The sequence below is a fragment of the Myxine glutinosa genome, chromosome 1, assembly GCF_964187855.1.
Source record: "Myxine glutinosa chromosome 1, kmMyxGlut1.1, whole genome shotgun sequence".
Taxonomy (NCBI): Eukaryota; Metazoa; Chordata; class Myxini; order Myxiniformes; family Myxinidae; genus Myxine; species Myxine glutinosa.
In genome coordinates, this window is record NC_136261.1 from 61,906,016 (window position 1) to 61,928,287 (window position 22,272).

General features: G+C 48.6%; 1 protein-coding gene across 3 annotated transcripts in view; it reads right to left on the bottom strand.

Annotated features, from left to right (window-relative positions):
- Nucleotides 1-15,320: 15,320 nt before the first annotated feature.
- LOC137424569 (serine/threonine-protein kinase PLK2) overlaps nucleotides 15,321-22,272 on the bottom strand; it is a 38,085-nt gene continuing 31,133 nt past the window's right edge. For 2 of the 3 annotated variants that reach the window (XM_068112176.2, XM_068112159.2), the window contains 2 exons: nucleotides 19,818-20,045; nucleotides 15,321-15,622 (listed from right to left, as the gene is read on the bottom strand). In XM_068112176.2, coding sequence (XP_067968277.1) covers nucleotides 15,440-15,622; nucleotides 19,818-20,045 — 411 coding nt within the window. In that variant the 3' untranslated portion in view covers nucleotides 15,321-15,439. The remainder of the gene's footprint in view (nucleotides 15,623-19,817; nucleotides 20,046-22,272) is intronic. The other variant, XR_013622491.1, reaches the window with a different exon arrangement.

Here is a 22,272-nt window from a genome sequence, read left to right on the forward strand (position 1 = left end):
GGATCGGTGAGCCCTCGCGACCAATCAAGGCCGAGGCGAGCTCACCAATGGGCGTTTCCAAAAGGCCGGCGGCTTGATTGCCACGCGCCTCTAAAAGGAGGTTGGGAGGGACTGCTTAGGCAGATGAGTGAGGAGGACGCACTGAGCAGTTCATTCGGGGAGGAGCTGAGCGTTGAGGAGGAGCTGAGAGTTGAGGAGTTGAGCTTTGACGCAGAGTTTCGATCCGCTGCTGCAAAGCAACGCCGCCGTGGGAACCAGATTGCGGTGGCGTCGGTGGCCGTCGATTTCCAGCCTGACGTCCCGTGCGGGATCAAGCTCCAGCCAGCGTCCAGCTGAACCTTCCTCCCCTTCCAGCCATTCATTCCTGCTTCATTCCCCTTCGTGTAAGTCTGACTGTGATCTGTCTGTTTGTTCTGTCTGGGGAATAAGTTAAGCCTGTATAGATAAGCTAGAATTGCACTGTGTCTTCTTCTTCTTCTTCAAGGTATTTTCGTATCTTTCCTTCTCCCTTGGTTTCTTTGATTGTGTACATAATTAGTAATAAATTCCTGTTCTTCCTAATTTTGCCTTCTTTCCTTCACATCCGTTCGTCTTTGTGATTTCCCCCATTGAGTACCTGTGGCACGATTTGGCCGACGCATATGAATCGGGTTTAGTCCTTGTTAAATGGCTCGAACCGCAGGCCGCTAAAAACCACTCGGCAAATAACATCTTGTCCGGGGTTCGAGCGGAGTTACCCCCCTGCCTTGTGGAGCGGGGTAGCTTCAGGATTGGAGACGGCCAGTGCAAATAGAAGGGGGATTAACCCCCCCCCCCCCGCTAAGGGGAGCGCCGTACTCCGTTTCCGTAACAATTTTTTTTTTTTTTTTTTAAAGCAACAACAAAAGAAAACAGCAGGATCGAGGGACAAAATGACCATGCATTTTTAAAATAAATAAATAGAGAGAGACATCGAAGATAAGGGATGTGAGGAATCAGCATCTTCCCTCTTTTCAGACTATCACAAAATCACAAGATGGTCAAACACTTGGAATATCTCTTTCAATCCCGACAAATCTCACACTCTCACTATCTCTCTCCGAAAGGACTGTCTACCAAACCCTCCCATCTACTTTCTTATCAATCTTCTTGAGAAGGTGCAGTCATTCAAACTCCTGGGTCTCACTATCAGGCATCAGTCTTGGGCAAACAACATTTCAAAGTTGGTCTCCAATACCAGTCACAGACTGGGCATTCTACGTTGTAAAAAGACCTTCCTTGGCACTCCTAAATTCCTATCCACCTACAAAGCCTTCATCCGCAGCTTGATGAAGTACTTCTCTCCCCTCTGAGCTGGCTCCCCTGACTCGCATTTATTGTGCTCAGCTTGATTCCATGGAAACCAAAGCCATTAAGATCGTTGGAATCTCCCGCAATGAAGCCGAGTCTATGATTAGCCTACCGGCTGGTGGTCTCTCTGTCTTTACCGCATCCTCTCTGGTCTTTCACCCGCTGCTCTTTCCAAGCTTCGTCCCACCCTGGTTTCTGCGGGACGCACTGTAGGCCTTCAATTGCGTTGTTCACCACCATTACATGTCATCCCCAATCCAAAACAATGTTCTTTTCTACCCACGTTAACCCACCCTCCACCCAAGCCCACCTCCTTCCCCATTTCCAGTATTTCCTTCCTGAGACTTTCATGCTTCTGTATCAATCTTGTCCACCCCATGCCTTGTCCTACCCCCTCAATCCTCTCCCACCCATTGTTTGTCCAAGTCTCCCTCTATTTTGTCCTTCAACTCTGCCTGCTGCTGTTGTTGTTTCGTTTTCGTTTTCTCTCTCTTTCTCTCTTTCATTCTCTCTCTCACTCTCTCTTTCTCTTTCTCTATTGTTCCTTTTGTTCTGTTGCATCCTGACTCATTGTTCCAGCTCTTCCACAAGCCTTGACTCTGTATACAAGAAAAGGAAAAAAAAAAGAACTTCCTTTTTGTTGACAGTTGGACATGTCTTGCTACAAATCCGTCCGTAAAGATAACGTTGCTATAGAGTATAATGCAATAGGAAAGTCCGGGATTACATCACCAAAGGGTTATCACTTGGTCACAGACACAGAAACACAGCTGTACAGCATTGCAGGAGGAACACCCACCATTTTTCTTAAAACTCGGCTTAACATTAACTATTTCAACAACACCATGTAATTGCCATTTAAAATGAAGCTTTTTCACCTGGCCCTAAGGACACATTTAAATGATTTAAAATACAAACCCCGAAACGGTAAGTCTAAGTTTTACATACATAGTGTGCTCACACACACACCCAAAAGAGTATGTGCAAGTATCTTTATGCCAATATCCAATGGGTTAGGCCTACATTCCATCCTTCAGCTTTTTAGTCCCCAACCCAGCATAACCCCACCTCGAGGCCTATATTTTAGGTCCTGTCTGTTCATCCGTCATCTGTCTGAAAATAACTGCATGAATTTCTTTCATATTCTGCACCTATATGCAATACTATCTGAGCTCGCGGCATGTAAAATGATTTTGGGATCAGAGCCAATTTGGCATTTTGGGAATTAATTTTTTTATGGGAGAAAATAGTACAGGATTGGATATCCTTTCGAGAACCATTATTTATTGGAGTAAAAAAACTCAGCTCACTCTACAATACAAACAAAGACATAATCATGTCTTAGTCGGAGAGATATGCCCACCTGGTTTTTTGGTTTTCAGTGTTGCACAGGAAGCTGAAAGACGTGGCAGATGGAATGCCGCCATCTACAAATCCAGCCTGACTCACAAACACACACACACAGTTGTCGGTCGGTCGTCTGCCTAGCAGGCACGCATGACATCGGTCATTATAAAGCTTGCAGTTAGTGAGAAATTTCTGAGGTTAAACTGAAGACTCAATAGCTCAGAGGGCTGTCACTACATAAAGTAATGAGGTCCTTGGATTCAAGTCCTGGGTCGAGTCAGAATTTTTTCACACTAGCCTCATGCAGGAATTTATTATTGTTCAGTTAAATGAAAAAGATGGAAACGACTGGGATAGCCCTCTACCTAAAACTTAGACTACAATGGGAGCAATGGAGAAGCAATCTTGTTCTGTTCGGAAGCCTACAGATCCAACGTTCCTTCAAGCCAAAGGACTTTGAACAGGTGAAGTGTGTGGAGTTGCACCAATTATCAGATGCCAGCAGTATGGGATCTCCGTCCACAGAATGATCAGCGGCGGGTACATTGTTCCTACGTCATCGGAATGGCAACAGTTGTCATCGTTGAAACCTGTAAAGTCCCTGCCCGTGAAAAGCATCCCCATAGCATGATGCTCCCATCACCAGGCTTCATGGTAGGGGTGATGTTCGATGGGTGATGAGCTGTGCTAGGTTTCTTCCATCTCAGCCAAGGAACTCTGGAGTTCTGTCAGAGTGGTCATTGGGCTCTTGGTCATCTCCCTGACCAAGGTCCTTCTTGCCGGTTGCTCAGTTTGGCCGGGCGACCAGCTCTAGGAAGAGTCCTGGTTGTTCCAAACTTCTTCCATTTAAGAATTATGGAGGCCACTGTGCTGTTGGGAACCTTCAATGCAGCAGAATTTTTTTGTAGGCTTCCCCAGATCTGTGCCTCAAAACAATCCTGTCTCTGAGCTCTGCAGGTAGTTCCTTCGACCTCATGGCTTGGTTTTTGCTCTGATATGCATTGTCAGCTGTGAGACCTTATATAGACAGGTGTGTGCCTTTCCAAATCATGTCCAATCAATTGAATTTACCACAGGTTGACTCCAATCAAGGTGTAGAAACATCTCAAATATGATCAAGGGAAATGCGAGGCACCTGAGCTAAATTTCAAGTGTCACAGCAAAGGGTCTGAATACATATGTCAATGTGATATTTCAGTCTTTTCTTTTTAATAATTTTGCAAAACTTTCTAAAATCCTGTTTTATCTTTGTCATTATGGGGTATTGAGTATAGATTGATGAGGGAAAAAATTAATTTAAACGATTTCAGCAAAAGGCTGCAACACAACAAAATGAGAAAAAAGTGAAGGGGTCTGAATACTTTCTGAATGCACTGTATATATACACTATACAGTCACGTGAAAAAGTAAGTACACCCCATGTAAAGTTTTGACTATTTCAACATACAGCTATTTGATCTTCATTTCAACAATATTGATAGAGAAAGGTGATATAATATAACAAATATCATGAAACATTTACATTTTGTGATCCATTGTATAATTTAAATAAACATAAATGCAAATTTCACATGTGGAGTAAGTAAGTACACCCCTACATTTATCACTACTTCAAATACCTAAAATTAGAATCAGGTGCACCAGCTCAGGTGCAAATGATTAGAACATCGTCAGAGAGGATCTTGGAGGAACCCGTCTTATTTAAACCTCGGACATTTAGTTTGGTTTGCTCTTTGTTGTTGAATGCCAAGATCAAACGAGCTCTGAGACCTTCAGAAAGAAGGTTATGGATGCCTACGAGTCTGGGAAGGGATTTAAAAAGATCTCCAAACAATTTGAAATCAATCATTCGACTGTCCGGAAGATCATCTACAAGTGGAGAAGACTCCAAACAACTGCCAATTTGTTCAGGCCAGGCCGCCCCAGCAAGTTCAGCCCGAGAGCAGACCGCAAGATGCTGAAAGAAGTCTCGAAGAACCCCAGAATGTCATCACGGGACCTGCAGGTAGCTCTTGCCACTGTTGATGTCAAAGTGCACGAGTCAACCATTAGAAAGAGGCTGCACAAATTTGATCTACATGGGAGGTGGGCCAGGAGGAAACCTTTGCTGTCCAGAAAGAACATCAGGGCAAGACTAAAGTTTGCCAATGAACACCTGGGCAAAGACCAGCACTTCTGGTACAATGTACTCTGGACAGATGAGTCAAAGGTAGAGCTATTTCACCACAGTACCAGAAGACATGTTTGGCGAAAACCAAAGACAGCATTTGACCACAAGAACCTGATACCAACTGCAAAGCATGGTGGTGGAAATATTATGGTTTGGGGCAGCTTTGCTGCATCAGGGCCTGGGCAGCTCACCATCATAGAATCCACTATGAATTCTTCATTGTACCAGAGGGTGCTTGAGGACAATGTGAGGCCATCTGTCGGAGTGTTGAAGCTCAACCGAAGGTGGACCTTGCAACATGACAATGACCCTAAACATACCAGTAAATCCACCAAGGAATGGCTGAAAAGAAAGAAATGGAGGGTTCTGGAATGGCCAAGTCAAATCCTGGATCTAAATCCCATGGAGATGTTGTGGGGGTATTTTAAACGAGCTGTGCATGTAAGAAACCCCTCAAACATTGCACAGCTGAAAGAATTCTGCATGGAGGACTGGGCAAAAATTCCTCGCAGTCGATGTCAGAGACTGGTAGACAGTTATAAGAAACGCCTACTTGAGGTTGTTTCTGCCAAAGAGGGCAATACCACCTTTTTTTTCTTTTTTTTTTGTACACAGAGTCGAGGTTCGTGAAAGAGCTAACATTTATCAAACAAACAAATCAAACAAACAAGCAAACAAAGTCTATAAAAAGGGGAGCGGTTGACAAGATGGGGAGAGAAGGGGAGGAAGCACACAAACACAACATTTGAGAGCAGGGACATCGGGAGATGTTTTTGGAGGGAGAGGGCCTGGGGGGAGGCAGGATAGGTATAAAACGCAAGGACACAAAGGACTTCAAGGAAAGAAGTCAAAAGTCACCTCAAAAAAGTGGATTTGGGGTGAAATTAGCAGGGGTAGAAAAGATCAAGGTTTTGGATTGGGGAAGATAAGAGATGGTGGTGAACAGCCGTTTTAAAGACCTGGAGGGAGGAGTGGGATTGAAGAGAGTGAGGGAGTTTGTTCCAGAGGCGGGAGAAAAGAGTCAAGGGTGTACTTACTTTTTCCACATGCGAAATTTGCATTTATGTTTATTTAAATTATACAATGGACTACAAAATGTAAATGTTTCATGATATTTGTTATATTATATCAACTTTATCTATCAATATTGTTGAAATGAAGATCAAATAGCTGTATGTTGAAATATGTTGAAAAAGTCAACTTTACATGGGGTGTACTTACTTTTTCACGTGACTGTATATATGTGTATATACACACATATGTATACAGTCGTGGCCAAAATATTGGCACCCTGCGTGTCAATGTAGGTGAGTAATTTTACTCGATCATTTGAAATTCCGTTATCACTTTGAATATATATATACAGTATATATATATATATATATATATATATATATATATATATATATATATATATATATATATATATATATATATATATATATATATATATATATATATATATATATATATATATATATATATATATATATTGTTGCGAATATGGAATTTGGCCTCCATATCCGCTTGTAAATATTCCCCTATTTCTCCAATACTCCCCAACTTTCCCCAATCCCCCATTCCCTAGTCCCATTGCATGTAAATAACAATCAGTAGAGCCGACCTTCCCCTTATTCCCCCATTAAATGTCGTGCCCAGGTCCACCGCACCACACGTAGACAACTTTCGGACATCTTGCTAGTTATTCTTAGTCTATGTCAGTTAAGGCCTCGTTTCCATTAATTATGACTCTTCGTTGCACCAGAATGTGATTATATGGCATCAGTAGTGAGTTTAGGACCTTTCCCATACCTCCTTCCATCTTCTTCCCCAACAATTACAACAACAACAGAGGAGATGGCGGCGGCGCGGGGGAGGATGCGTCCTCACACCGGCTCGATTAGCGCCATTGACCACGCGCTCCACGGGGTTACCACGGAGGGGCTGGCTGTCAGCTCCTCCTCAAGGGCGGAGCCTGGTAACCCCCCGCACCCAATCAGAAGGGCGGACCGATTCCATCTGGGGCGGCGCTAGCGAGCCGAGGGCGTGTCACTCCCCGCCGGATATACGTGGCGACTTACCGGAAGTGAGGAGAGATGCGCCCCCAGCTGGAGAAAGAAGTACCTGCGCGCGCTGAGTCAGAGGCGCCCCGCCTGAGAAAGAACGTTGCCTGCGATCGCTGAGAGAGAAAGACCCGCCTGAGAAAGAACGTCCCCTCCGAGCGCTGTGACCTCCCCGCATCTTTGGACCGGACTGTACCCTGCTTTGAGCCAAGAGTGCACCTTGAGCCATCGCTATCTGCCTTTCCTTGCCATCAATCCCCGTGTGAGTCAGCCGTTGTCCCGTTTACCTGTCGTCTGTCCGGGTTAATATAAGAGTGTGTCTAAGTGCCTGTCTTCCTGTGATATACCTCTAGCCCCTGTAATCTAACCTTTCCTTACGAATATAATTGAGAATCGAAACATTGGTGTCTGTCATTATAACCCAGCCGGGTGTCTTCTTTTTCCTTATTGAGCCAGCGTGGCGCGGCTTCGTCAACGTTCGGGTACAATCGGGTAATTTGTGCGGACACGACGGCCATTCCGCTCGGCCCACCTTAACATCAAAGTCGTGTCTGTAACAATATATATATATATATATATATATATATATATATATATATATACTGTATTGTATTGTCATGTGACTACCCTGTGTGGTGAACACGGCAGGGTAACACAGATGACCAGACGAGTTGAACACTCCGAGGCGTTTAATTCAATGGCAGACCTTCGTTACACGCGAGGGAAAGGAGGCTGAAGAGCTTACCTCACGAGTCCACCCGACGTCCTCGACCCTGCAATAAATCAACACAAACCGACACGGAATTAAAATGTACAAAAAATACCGGATTTATTAAAGAAAATTCCGTTCACAAAATAATGCACGAAAACTATGATTCCTACGTGAAGCGCTCCCATACAGACCCGAATACAGACAAAGGATAAAATAATTGAAAAATAAATGTGTAGTTTGTGGCACTTCACTCGAATCGGCTCTTGAATCTCGTCAGGAATCGTCAAAACCCCCTCGCGTCCTTGGCGGAAAAATGCGCTCGTTGGCGCGAACTAGGCCTCGCTGCGCCTCCGCTCACTCCTGGCTTTGTCAAGAGCGCAGCGAGCAGGCAGCGCCCGTCCACTCATCCTTCTTGCTTGGGAAACTGCAGTTATCGGTCCGCAGCTCTTTCTCCTCACGATCACTATCAAGATGTCGGAACACGACCATTCATGATTAATCTTCCTTGCGCACGAGCAATAGCAACCGTTTGCTATGGGGTCCAGAACGAGAAGGAAAAATGTCCGCCGTTCCACCTATTTTGTACTTGAGGCTCTAACGTCATCCCACGACGTCTCCGTCTCCGCTCCTATCAGCGAGTCTCATCTTAGCAGTCTTTGTGCCAATCACTGCTCTTTGAGGCGTGGCTTCACGAACCTTTTGTGCCTCTGCGCTCACCAAGTCGGTGTTATCAGCAATAGTACTTGATGCCTGGTTCCCGGTTGGTTTTTATTTAGCGTTATTAATTATGGTGTCGATTGCTTGACGCGGCTATGGTGCGTAGTGTGGTGTCATAAGGAACACAGGAAAATATAAACAGAGGCAATTACGTACAGGGGATTAATTACCCATAATCCCTCACTAATTAACATACCCCACCCCTCTCATGGGGATGAAGATACAAGCTTATCTGACATACGGTCTACACAAATTTCCTACTTATTACATGGGATTTCTCCTTCACGACAGTCGGGCACACTAATCTACACACTCTACCTGGCTCTAAGGTAATCACTGCCTACCTCCGACAAACATAATATATTGTATTTTTATTTTGAAAAATAATCATACTTTTCTTTATGACACAAAAGTAAATCCACATGCCTGTTTACAACTGTGCTTTGTGCCTGACATGCTGAGCAATGGTTCTGATATGCTGAGTAAATTCTGACTTCAGATTTGGAATCAGCATGATCGAATTAATGTAGGATACCTCCATTTACCTCAGTAGCAGACAGTTTTTTGTATGGCGTAGCCCATCGGGCAGATCCATCGAGAACAGTGTTTGTCCTTCTATATGTATGTATGTCCCCTCAAACTTATACCAATCAGAGCTGAAAATCTGGTCACATGACAGGGTGATGTGATTACGTCTGTCGTCATTAGGGCGGTGCTGCGGCTGACTCTCCACGCACCACCATTTTGATTTATATGCCGTTAATGCTGAACATATTGTTGAACAGGTCATATATGACAATCGCCATGCTCTACCTTTCCGTTTTCATTCAGTGTGAAACACAAACAAACCGATTGTTAAAATGACCATCAAATAACGAAAGCATCAGCCTTACGTCTCTTCCAACAATACAGTAAGTACAGGCCTTAGGCGTTATGACTCACCGTCTACTTCGGACAAATTAAACCCAGGTTTCTTAATACAGTGGTATCGTTTTCGTAGTAATAATAATAGTATAGGAAATATAACCATAACACTTTATCCCAATGTCATGAATGGAAAGTTGATGGATTGAAGCGGTGTAAAAGCGGAAGTAAGCAATTCACCTCGGTTTTTTTTTTTATATATAATTTTCGTAATGATAACATTGTAGCGGCTACCGCTGGGTTTTCACAATCGCCTTGCACCTATCAAGGACGCGGAGCGATCACCATGCCGGGCTCGTCCAGGACGCCCAGGCAGGCCCGCGCTCAACTTGCCAGGCCTCGGTCGGGACGCCCGGGCATGCCCGGGCAGGCTCGCCCTCAACTTGCCAGGCCGCAGCCAGGACGCTGGGCCACGCCCCCTCTCGCCTTTCCTGGGCAAACGCTCCGGGATAATATGTATATATATTGCTGCCCGATAAACGGGCTTTTCAGAGTGCCTGAGTGTTTGGTTTGATTAAAGCAACTCGGATGAATTCCAGCTTTTTGTCGCGTCCATTCTTCCGATCGACGTGGGAGCCGCAGCTCCTTCATTGGTGACCTACCGACATGGACACGGCAGTCGCCCTTAAACTGCCTACCTTCTGGGAGGCTCACGCGGCGGTTTGGTTCGCACAGGCGGATTCCCTGTTCGCCCTGCGAGGCATCACGGCCGACGACAACCGCTTCCACCATGTGGTAGCAGCGCTCGGTTCGGCCACCGCGGCCCGCACCCTGAGCCTCCTCGAGAGCCCGCCAGCCGCTGAAAAATACGGCGCGATTAAGAAGCTTCTCCTCGACGCTTTCGCCTTCCCATCGGCGGAACGCGCACGGCGCCTGCTCGACCTGCCCGAGCTCGGTGACACGCGCCCTTCCGAGCGAATGGACTACATGCTTTCACTGCTCGGCGAGCACTCTCCGGCATTCCTGTTCCGGGAGCTGTTCCTCCGTCAGCTGCCTAACCCGGTACGCCTCGCCCTGGCAAGCACGACGATCACAGATCCCCGGGCCCTTGCCAGAGAAGCCGACAAGATCTCCGCCGCAGGACAGCGCATCGCAGCGGCGACATGGGACCCACCGCCGTCCGAGCACCCGGCACGGTCGACGACCGAACTGCCGCTGCAATTGGCGGCCGCTACACCGAGCCGACCACCTCCAGCACGACGACCGGGGCCTCCACCTGACCAAGCGTGGTGTTACTATCATGCCAGGTTCGGACAGAAGGCCCGGACATGCCGACCCCCGTGCACCTTCGGCAGGCCGGGAAACGGCCGGGCCGGCGTTCATTACCAGCCATGAGCGCCGGCCACACGGGCAACTTACTGTTCATCACGGATAAAGCGTCCGGACGGCGCTTCCTGTGCGACACCGGCACCCAACTGAGCGTCATACCCGCCTCTGACCAGGACAGGCAATCCGCGGTTTGCGGCCCCTCCTTGGTTGCGGCCAACGGATCGACCATCCGCACCTTCGGCCCGCGCAACGTCACCCTCTGCTTCGGCGGCCAACGCTTTGCTTGGACGTTTGTAACCGCAAACGTGCCCATGGCTCTGCTAGGCGCCGACTTCCTCTGTGCACACGGACTGCTGGTGGACGTCCAACGGCGTCGTTTAATCAACGCCGAAACCTTCAGCTCCCTGGTATGCACATTGAGCAGCTCCGCGCCGACCGAGCTGGCATGCGCCGTCCCAGCGGCGAACGAGTTTGCTCGCCTGCTCACGGAGTTCCCGGCCCTCACGCGGCCGACGTTTTCGGCCGTCGCAGTACGGCATGGGATCGAGCACCACATACCAACCACGGGCCCGCCGGTCTACGCCAGGGCCCGCCGCCTCGACCCAGCCAAGCTCGCCGTGGCGAAGGCCGAATTCGACGCGTTGGAGCACCTCGGCATCGTGCGGCGCTCCGATAGCGCGTGGGCCTCGCCACTGCACATCGTGCCAAAGCCGGGGGGTGGATGGCGCCCGTGTGGCGACTACCGCCGTCTCAATGACGCTACCACCCCCGACAGGTACCCGATCCCGCATATCCAAGACTTCTCCGCCCGTCTGGCGGGACGGGTCATTTTTTCGAAAATTGATCTCATACGGGGATATCACCAGGTACCTGTCAGGGCGGCCGACGTCCCTAAAACGGCAGTCATCATGCCGTTCGGCTTATTCGAATTCTTGCGGATGCCGTTTGGTCTCAAGAACGCGGCTCAGGCGTTCCAGCGCTTGATGGACGGCGTGTTGCGTGACCTGCCGTTCCTTTTCGTTTACCTGGACGACATCCTCGTCGCCAGCACGTCCCGGGCCGAGCACCTCCTCCACCTCCGAACACTGTTCGGGCGCCTCAGCGAGCACGGCCTCATCGTCAACCCGGCCAAATGCCACTTCGGCACGACGGCCGTTGATTTTTTGGGCCACCACATCACCAAGAACGGGGCCGTGCCGCTGCCAACCAAGGTCGAGGCCATCACCACGTTCCCGCGTCCCCGCACCATAATGGCCCTGCAGGAATTCCTGGGAATGGTGAATTTTTATCACCGCTTCGTGCCCCGCGCTGCTCAACTCATGCGGCCCATCTACGAAGCCCTCCGGGGCAAGCCGGCCAAGCACGACATCGCCTGGTCCGCAGCAATGGATGCGGCCTTCCAAAGCTCAAAGCGGGCCCTCGCCGACGCAACACTGCTCGCTCACCCGGTGCTCAACGCTCCCATCGCCCTCACCACGGATGCCTCCGACTACGTGGTGGGCGCCGTACATGAGCAATGGGTGAACGGGGTTTGGCAGCCACTCGCTTTTTTCAGCCAGCAGCTCCGGCCGAACGAGCTCAAATACAGCACGTTTGACCGGGAGCTCCTCGGTCTACACCTGGCCGTCCGCCATTTCCGCCACCTCCTGGAGGGCCGACCTTTCACGGCGTTCGTCGACCACAAGCCGTTGGTTTACGCCATGGCCAAGGTCACGGAGCCGTGGTCGGCCCGCCAACAGCGCCACCTCTCCGCCGTGTCGGAGTTTACCACGGACATCCGGCACGTCGCCGGCAAAAACAACGCCGTGGCCGACTGTCTTTCCCGGGCCAGCGCGAACGCGGTCCACCTGGGCGTGGACTTTGCGCTTATGGCGGCGGACCAAACCACCGACACCACGGTGCAAGCCCTCCGGGCGGCGGACACGGGCCTCCGCCTGGCCGACATCCCCTTCGCGGACACTGTCCTGCTCTGCGACGTCTCCCAAGGCCAGCCTCGCCCCATCGTGCCCGTCACCTGGCAACGCCGCATCTTCGCCTCCCTCCACGGCCTTTCCCACCCGGGCCGGAAAGCTTCCCAGAAGCTGGTGTCGGCGCGATTCGTCTGGCACGGCCTTCGTCGGGACGTCCGCGATTGGACCAGCACCTGCACGGCCTGCCAACGGGCCAAGGTCCACCGACACACCCAGGCCCCGCTGGCACCTTTCACCGTGCCCGAACGACGTTTCGACCACGTCAACGTGGATCTGGTGGGCCCCCTCCCCCCGTCACGGGGGTTCACACACCTGCTCACCATGGTGGACAGGACCACCAGGTGGCCGGAGGCCGTTCCCCTCGTCTCCACCACCACCGCCGACGTGGCGCAGGCTTTCATCGCCACCTGGGTCGCCCGCTTCGGCGCACCGGCGGACATCTCGTCAGACCGCGGACCACAGTTCACCTCCGAGCTGTGGGGCGCGGTCGCCCGCAACCTGGGGGTCAAGCTCCACCGTACTACGGCCTACCACCCCCAAGCAAACGGTTTGTGCGAGCGATTCCACCGCTCCATGAAGGCCGCGCTCATGGCCGGCCTTCAAGACGGCGGTTGGGCCGACCGGCTGCCGTGGGTCCTTTTGGGCCTCCGCACGGCCCCCAAGGAGGACCTCCAGGCATCCACCGCCGAGCTTGTCTATGGCCAGGCGCTACGCGTCCCGGGCGAATTCGTGCCCGACGCTACCAGTCCCTGGTCCGCAGCTCACCAGCGCTCGGACCTCCAGGAGGCCGCCCGACGGTTTGCCCCCGTGCCAACATCCCACCACGGTGACCCCCAGTCCTACGTCCCCCCAGCACTTCGCACAGCGCAGTATGTTTTTGTGCGTCACGACGCACATCAGGGGCCACTCCGGCCGCCGTACGACGGGCCCTTCCGGGTGCTGCGACGGGACGACAAGTCGTTCGTCATCGACATCGGCGGCAGGTCGGACCGGATTGCGGTGGACCGCCTCAAGCCGGCGCACGTAGACGTCGACCACCCACCACGGGTGGCCCTTCCGCCGCGGCGAGGCCGCCCCCCGTCCACGGTGCCCCCCACTCGACCGCCCACCACCACACCGGACCCCCTCCCACGACCCGCCAGGGGTCGCTTCGGCCGGGTCATCAGGACCCCCCTCAAATTGACCCTGCCGGTGCAAGTCGATTCTGGGGGGACGTGTGTAGCGGCTACCGCTGGGTTTTCACAATCGCCTTGCACCTATCAAGGACGCGGAGCGATCACCATGCCGGGCTCGTCCAGGACACCCGGGCAGGCCCGCGCTCAACTTGCCAGGCCTCGGTCGGGACGCCCGGGCATGCCCGGGCAGGCTCGCCCTCAACTTGCCAGGCCACAGCCAGGACGCTGGGCCACGCCCCCTCTCGCCTTTCCTGGGCAAACGCTCCGGGATAATATGTATATATATTGCTGCCCGATAAACGGGCTTTTCAGAGTGCCTGAGTGTTTGGTTTGATTAAAGCAACTCGGATGAATTCCAGCTTTTTGTCGCGTCCATTCTTCCGATCGACGTGGGAGCCCCAGCTCCTTCAACATAACGTTATTATTATAGTAAATCTAATCGTAACACTAATCCCTTTGCAGAGACTGCAACGTTACTGGAGGTCAAATATATATCTTACATTTTAAAGTGGCGGAAGTTTTGTGTCTGGCCATCATGCTACGTCATTACGTATATGATGTCATTATGGCATAAACACCCGCTCACTTCGAGAGCGGCATGAAAGGTCATTCCTCTTTGGGGTACATAGATTACAGTCGATCTATGGTCTGGTTTCAAGAACATTGGGTGTGTTCATTTACGAAGTTTCTTGTGGAGAGATCGCCAAGTGGTTTAAGCACTCGAGCAAGCACTCCATTCAAAAACCGTTAATGGACGGCTGGCTTGGCAAGCACTAGCTAGCTGCTTGGTAAATGAGCACACCTCCAACCCTTGTAGGGTATATAGATTACAGTAGATCTGCGCTCAGTTCTGGAAGTAAAACTTACCTCATGGATGTCTGGATTCCTCCAAATGTCTGTTTGATGTTATAAGCAGCATTAGAGACTGTTTAAAAAGCTAATCATGTGTGTTTGTAGTTTATAATATTTTACAAGCCCGGCTACGCCGCTGTTAGACTTTTGGACCATTGTTAATTAAGAAGCCCGTTTCACAGTTGAGAGAAGTCAAAGGAATGTAGGAGGGCGTTGTGCATGGCTTGGATGAGGAGAAATGAGCTTTGGGTCATGAGCTGAGTTAATGCAGCCTGGTTGGACTCACGAGGGAGAAATGAATAAAGGCAGGTTGGGTGACACCAAAAAATGAGGCCACAAACATGTCTGGAGTTTGAGAGAAACAGGCCATGCACCTCAGCCTCCCATTAAATATTTCCAATTAGCTCATTATTTGAGACTCCACCGTTTCCAGGTGTGAAATGAGAACTCTCGAAGTGTCCGGCGTCAGCCAGGACATCCGTACTACATGGCACTTCTGATGAAGGCTTTCTGCACTGTTATGCGCTGTGAATAACTCATTTCCGTGGAGGATTCCAAATCGCCTCCGTGCACATACCAGCTTGGATAAGTAAGGAAAGGTCACAGCAGATTACACGTCCAAGGATTCCCAAAAGACTGCCCCTCTGCCAGATCTTGATCCCAGAAGTAAACCAGAGGGGGTTGTTTATACTGTTACATTGAGACTTGTATGGATTTTTTTTTTTAACAACATTTGCAACAACACCCCAGGCCTGCACTTGTCCAAAAAAAAACAACCAACATGACCAAATGTGCAATGCTTTAACTTTTATTTCAAACTTTCATAGAATACTTCATTTTTATTAGCATTTTAAATTTACAAATGTGACAATTTACATACAAGGTGGAAAGGAAAATATGTTCAAGGCTATTTATCTCTCCCCATGTACCACTTGGGATCGGGTGCAGGAAAAGAGCAAATACATTGACTGTTTGCCCTTGCTGATCCCCATCTGCACTGGGGAAGTGCCAGACAACTTCACTGGAATAAATTGGCTCACGGGTGGCTTGCTGGGGCCTTGGACCAGCATTCCGCTCTCGTCACAGAGGTTCACCTGATGACAAACAGGACACGGCTTAATTGGAAGTTAATTTGGTGGACCAACAAAAAAGCTGCGACACTAACATGCAATGAAATGTTTCATGATATTTGTTATATTATATCACCTTTATCTATCAATATTGTTGAAATGAAGATCAAATAGCTGTATGTTGAAATATGTTGAAAAAGTCAACTTTACATGGGGTGTACTTACTTTTTCACGTGACTGTGTATATATATATATATTTTTCATTTTTTTTGATAAACAGGAATCAAATTCCTGCGAGGGGCTAAGTGAGAAAAATTCTGACAATACGGGACTCGAACCACGGACCTCCATTGCTTACGCGTCAACAGCCCATTGCGCTATTGAGCCAGCCAAAATCTCCTCAGAATTTTCCACACTTAACACTGCAAGCTTTATAATGGCCGATTATAGTGTGTGTGTGTGTGTGTGTGTGTGTGTGTGTGTGTGTGTGTGTGTGTGTGTGTGTGTGTGTGTGTGTGTGTGTGTGTGTGTGTGTGTGTGTGTGTGTGTGCGCAACAACAACACAACATGCATTTTAAAGGCCATTTTCCCTGCTAGAGCGGGGGTTAGCCTTGCGGTCCCCATGACAATCTTCTCCATTTTGCCCTATTTTCTGCATCTCTCCTTGTTAACCCCCTTGCCAGCATTTCTTCTTCCACCATCTTTAGCCAAGTCTTTCTCGGTCTTCCCCGTCCTCTACTTCCTTCTACATTCATTTCCACCACTCTTCTCAACCAGTCACTTTAATCCTTCCTCAACACATGACGAAACCATCTCAACCTGCCCCTCTTCACAGCATCAATCACAGGCTCTATTCCCATCATCTTTCGCAATTCATCATTTGTCTTCCTCTCTCTCTCAACGATACTCCGCACATCCACCGAACCATTCGCATTTCCACCCTTTCCAACCTTCGTTGCTGCTCTACGTTCATTACCCATGTCTCGCTCCCATAAATCATAACACTTCTCACACATGCAGCATACACCTTTCCCTTCAGCTTCAACGACACTCCCCTCCTAGTCAGCACGCCACTCAGTTCCCGAAACTTCTTCCATGCACATCTCACTCTAGCAACCGTTGCCGAGTCTGATCCACCTTCTCCATTCAGCAGTGTGTTTCAGCAGTTGTGTGTGTGTGTGTGTGTGTAATCTATATATATAAAACACAGTTTGTGTGTGTGTGTGTGTGTGTGTGTAATGTTACTGATAGACTCCGAAACGGAGAGCCTCACGTGCTTGATATTTGGCATAGACATGGCCATTGAGCCTGGGACGAACATGGCCGAAACAATATTTGACGAGATCCATATTTTTTTATTCATATTTACCTCAGTGCATTTCAGCGAAGTACCTGCTAATCTCAGCCAGTGCGAGCAGCTCGCTGATTCGCTCACGTGATGTTCCATCCCGTCACACGTCACACGTTTGCACGTAATTCAGGGCGAAAAGCCATTGCGTTTTTTCCCCTTTATGCGACCGTGTTTTGTGTCGATTTTGTGCGATATGAATTAAATTTTAATTCATATTTCGTGTTTACGAATTCGAATACGAAGGATTTCCGCTTTCAATTTCGAATACGAGCTTGAGTCGAGAGGGCGAATGTACGGGTTGGGAATGTGCGGGTCTCCCTTCCCCCGTCCGGCAATGCCGGTACTGGAGGACGTGGGTCACAGGATCGGTGAGTCTCCAAAATCCACATCGTGCTCTTTCGAAGATGCAGGACGATGTCGCGATTGTTGTGCTGCTCTCCGACCATGAGAACTGCAACGTCATTGTTGACTGGCCCTCCCCGTTCCCCCCCTCCCTCCCCCCCTCCACCCTACCCCTTCTCCCCTCTCCCCTCTGCCCCTCCCTTCCCCCCTCCCCCCCCTGCCCCCCTCCCTCCGCCCTCCTCTCCACCCCCCTCCCCCCTCCCATCCCCTCACCCTCCCATCCCTCACCCTCCCCTCCCCCTCCCCCCCTCCCATCAGACCAGCATGACTCGTGCGAGGTCCAGCCCCCGTTCTCATGGCGGCATGTGTATAGAAGGTACTTGGGTATTTGACCAGAGACCCTTCCACACGCTCGCTACGGGGTTGGCGGCTGGAATTGCTCAGCGATCCGCCCCCCACGAGTGCAAAGTGGGGAGCGGCCTTGTGGACTCGAAGGCCCGAGGGAGAAAAGGGTTTAACCCCCCTTTGTATGTCGACGGGCTCGAGATCCGCAACAATATATATACACATACATATATATATACACATACATATATATATATATACACATACATATATATATATATATATATATATATATACACATACATATATATATATATATACACATACATGCGTGTGCATTTTTTTTTTTTTTTTTTTTCCAAATAGTTCCCTGACAAGAAATTAACGCAAGAAGATGTCATGAGACCCATCATAGTCTGCAATATGATAGCCAACCTATGGTTGTTTGGCTGTGCTATATCCTTTATAAATGCTGTGCATCAAGCAAGGAAGCAGCAAGTAGCATTTTAAAAGTCTATGGTATTTTTAAAGTCTATGCTCTATGGTCCATGGTATGGCATTTTTAAAGTCGGCCTGGGATTGAACCACCGACCTCCCATACCTAGTGAATGCTCCAACCAGACAATGAGTCTGGTTGATGTCTTCTTAAACTTGCGACTTTCATTCGTTTTACACATTCTTCTTGTCCAGTTATTCCTTCATTTCAATATTTGCTTTGCCTCAATTTCACGTTTTGTATTGTTGTTTGTTTTTATCATGGTCCAGGCTCATGGAAGAGCTAGGACACAAAACAGATGGGGACACAACATAACAAAGGGAAGAGCAGGAAAAAGAGCTAGTGCAAACGGCAGGGCGGAGGGAGAAAGTAGATAGACAGAAACAAGATATGCAGGTAAAGATGAGGGTAGGTGAGAATGCAAGGGGTGTACAAGATGAATACATAGGCAAAATGTTGGGAGGGGTGGGGTGGATTAACGGGTGTAGAAAAGATAATGGCTTTGGATGTAGGATGACTTGAGATGATGGTGAACAGCTGACTTGAAAACCTGGAAGGAAGAATAAGAAGGAAGAGGGTGTGGGAAGTAGTTCCACAGGCGGGTAAAAAGAGGAATGAGTGAGTGATCAGCAGTGGTTCTGGATTTAGGCAGTTTCACAAGGAGGGGGTTGCTGCTGTACCACATGCGTCCTGCAGATACCTGTTAGAGGGAGTTGTGGGGGGGACAGAGCATGGATAGGGCAGAAAATGCAAGACCAGAAATGAGGCAGAAGAAAGAAGAGACCACCGACCTGTCGGAAATGGCGACGTGATAGGCCCAGAGACTCAACTTCATCGCGAGAGATTCCAATAGTCTTGAAAGCCTTGGTTTCCACGGCGTCAAGCTGAGCAAGATGTGATGCAGGGGAGCAAGACCAGAGGTGAGAGCAGTACTCCATCAAGCTGTGGATGAAAGCCTTGTTGGTGGATATAAGCTTAGGTGTGCCAAGGAATGACTTTGTATGACAGAGGATACCCATTCAGCATCTTGCTTTGGAGGCCAGCGTTGAAATGTGGCTTGTCAAAGAGAGATCATGACTGAGAATGAGACCCAAGAGTTAGAGTGACTGAACCCGAAGAGGTTTGTTGAGAAAGTAGATGGGAGGGTTTGCAGACAGTCCTTTCAGAGAGAAAGAGAGAAAGAGAGAGAGAGAGAGTGTTTGATCAGTTTGTGATTTTGTCAAGGTTTGGAGAGGGAAGAGGCTGCCTGTCTGTCAGAAGGTTAAGCAGAGACACCATGAGATCTTTAACATCCACCAACCAATGCTGGCGGATAGGACGCCCGTTTAATGTCCATCCGACGGATGATGAATTGAAGTTTAACCCATTGATGAATCAACCTGCCTGTGAAACACCAGGATGGCAGTTTATAGCTGGGTCAGAAATCAAACCCAGGCTAGATGGCTTACAGGTGAGTGTGCATACCTCTAGGCCATCGTGCCAGCCCAGTTTTCTCAAAATATTATAAAATTAAATTAAATACATGACAGAAACCTTTCAATTCGTACATTGCTGCAGTGTAAAAACTATTACAAGTCATAAGTCTTTTTTTTAAATCTGATAACATTAATAGTAAGGGTTATCAATCAAAAGATGCTTATGGTGACACCATGGAAAAGATGTACCAGCAAATACAAAGGCCTAACCTGTGGGTCACTTGCAGAGCTCTGGCTTGAACAGGCCAAAGTGTTTTTTCCAGATTCGGTTGCAAATTGCTTGACATCACCTTCTTCATGTTTGACCTTCTCTTTCCCATCCTCCTTCCTCTTGAACAAAGCATCGAAGGCCCGCCTCAGGAAGCTATGATCAGTCTTAGCTGAAGGCACTGGAGGAACAGAACTGAAGGCAAGGGGGAGTCGATCAGGAGTGAAACCCTGCAGTTTGGAAAAAAAGGAAAATGAGGTGACAACTTCGACCTTGAAGTTTAAGCAATTAATACACACACACACACACACACACACACACACACACACACACACACACACACACACACACACACACACACACACACACACACACACACACACACACACACACACACACACACACACACACACACACACACACACACACACACACACACACACACACACACACAAAATTAGGACAAAGTAAAAAGAGCATACTTTGATTACTTCAATCAAATATGAAGCAAATTCAATATACTAGTGTGACTCGGCACGCTCCGCGCGCCTCACCACACGTTGTTTCAGATGGGTAGGCATCTTTGACCATTTTGGTGTCTTTTGGGTCTTCATGGTATTTTGGGTCTTCAGGGTCTTTTGGGTCCTCTGGGCCTTCTGGGTCTTTGAGGTGTTTTGGGTATTCAAGGTGTTTCGGGTCTTTGTTGTATTCAGAGGCTTTTGGGTCTTAAGGATCTTTTGGTTCTTCTTGGTCTTTAGGGTATTTTTGGGTCTTCGGGGTGTTTTGAGTCTTTGGGTATTCAGGGTCTTGAAGGGTATTTTGAGTCTTTCGAGTCTTTCGGGTCTTTGGGGGTCTTCAAGGATTTTGGTGGTCTGAAGGGTCTTTGGGGAATTAAAGGGTCGTCAAAGGTCTAAGGGGTCTCAGCAGTCTTAACACATTTAAGAGGGTTAATTAAGAGGGTTAATCAAGAGAAGCTAATTTTATTTGAAGAAGAAGACGTTTTCATCGCAAAAGGATGTTACATCAAAACAACCGTTAAATCACACGTTGAAGCAAATGTTACGTGCTCCTCCCCGACCCCCTGGTCACGGTGTACCTCCGAGCCTCGAGAGGAGTCACAGCAGAAAAATGTGTTATTCTGTATGTCAAAGATCAAGGGAGAAGCCACCCCAATTGTTACTCACAAACAAATATTGTATTAAGATCACACAAGAATAACAGTACAACAATAATAGTATTCAAAAGTACAATCAATATGTCCTATGATGGTACCATCAGTTTTGTAATATTTAACTCACTGTGCTCCAAGTGAGTGAAACACGAGCATTCCCCAATGTCTCTTATTCCCGGCTTCGAGACTAAATTGATTCTCTCCAGCGATCGCCAGAACGAGGTCCAATCGAGACCAGAATCCCGTGCGGATGGCAAATACAGTCACACAGCCGAAGCTGCACAAAGGCGCTCTCAAGGTGCCTGGGAAATCCAAAGGCGCCCTACAGGCGACTGAGAGATCACACCCTCGGGTATGGGCGAATTAATCTTCAAAAAGCCACGTCACACACACACGCCCCAGATCGACGTCTGAATGCGGCGGAGATGGTCGAAAAGAGACGAAACCGCGAGCGAAGCACAAGTCCTGCACGAGTCAAAATGGCCAACGACCCGGTCTCGTGGCGCACGGCATGGCAATGATTCTCTCCTGAATCGATCGCAAAACCTGACACGCAGGTTGACCGGTCACAGCGATAACAACTCTGTCGTAGGAATCCCTTTCCCGGAAACCCGAAAGTTCGCTAGTGACTCTGGCTCGCCAACGTTCGCTTCAGAACCCGGAGCAACTCGGCTTTCTTGTCCGACTCATTCGCTCCGCCCTCTTTCTCCTCTTCTTCCTCCTCGTCATCGTCCTGTTCCCGATCTGGGTTCCTGTTTCTTTTAACATTAACTTTTTTACCTTTTGAAAACAGTTCCTGGACAATAAATCTTTTGAAAACAATAATAGTACATGGAATCAGAAATATTTACAGTGGATGCAAACCACCACAACGGAAGTGACGAATCCGTAACACAAACAAAATGTAGCATAATTCAAATAAATTGATGAAAAATAAACAACATGATCAATTGCTTCAAGTGACGATGGTAACTTAAACTAATTAAGCCAAATGGATACATCGCAAACCTAAGGTAAGAACATATACCCAAGTGACAGCAACCGAGGTAATAATTTATATGCATGGTGATGCAGTTTCTCTGGTACATATTTTGGCCCTCTCATGCAGAAACGCTCTAGGTTAACTAAACGTTAGCTCTAGGCTAACCCCTGCTCTAGCAGGGAAAATGGCCTTAAAATGCCTGTTGTTGTGATTTATTTGAATTATGCAACGTTTTGTTTGCTTAAACGAACGTGTGAATTTAACGGTTGTTTTGATGTAACATCCCAATGTATGGTTTCAGTTG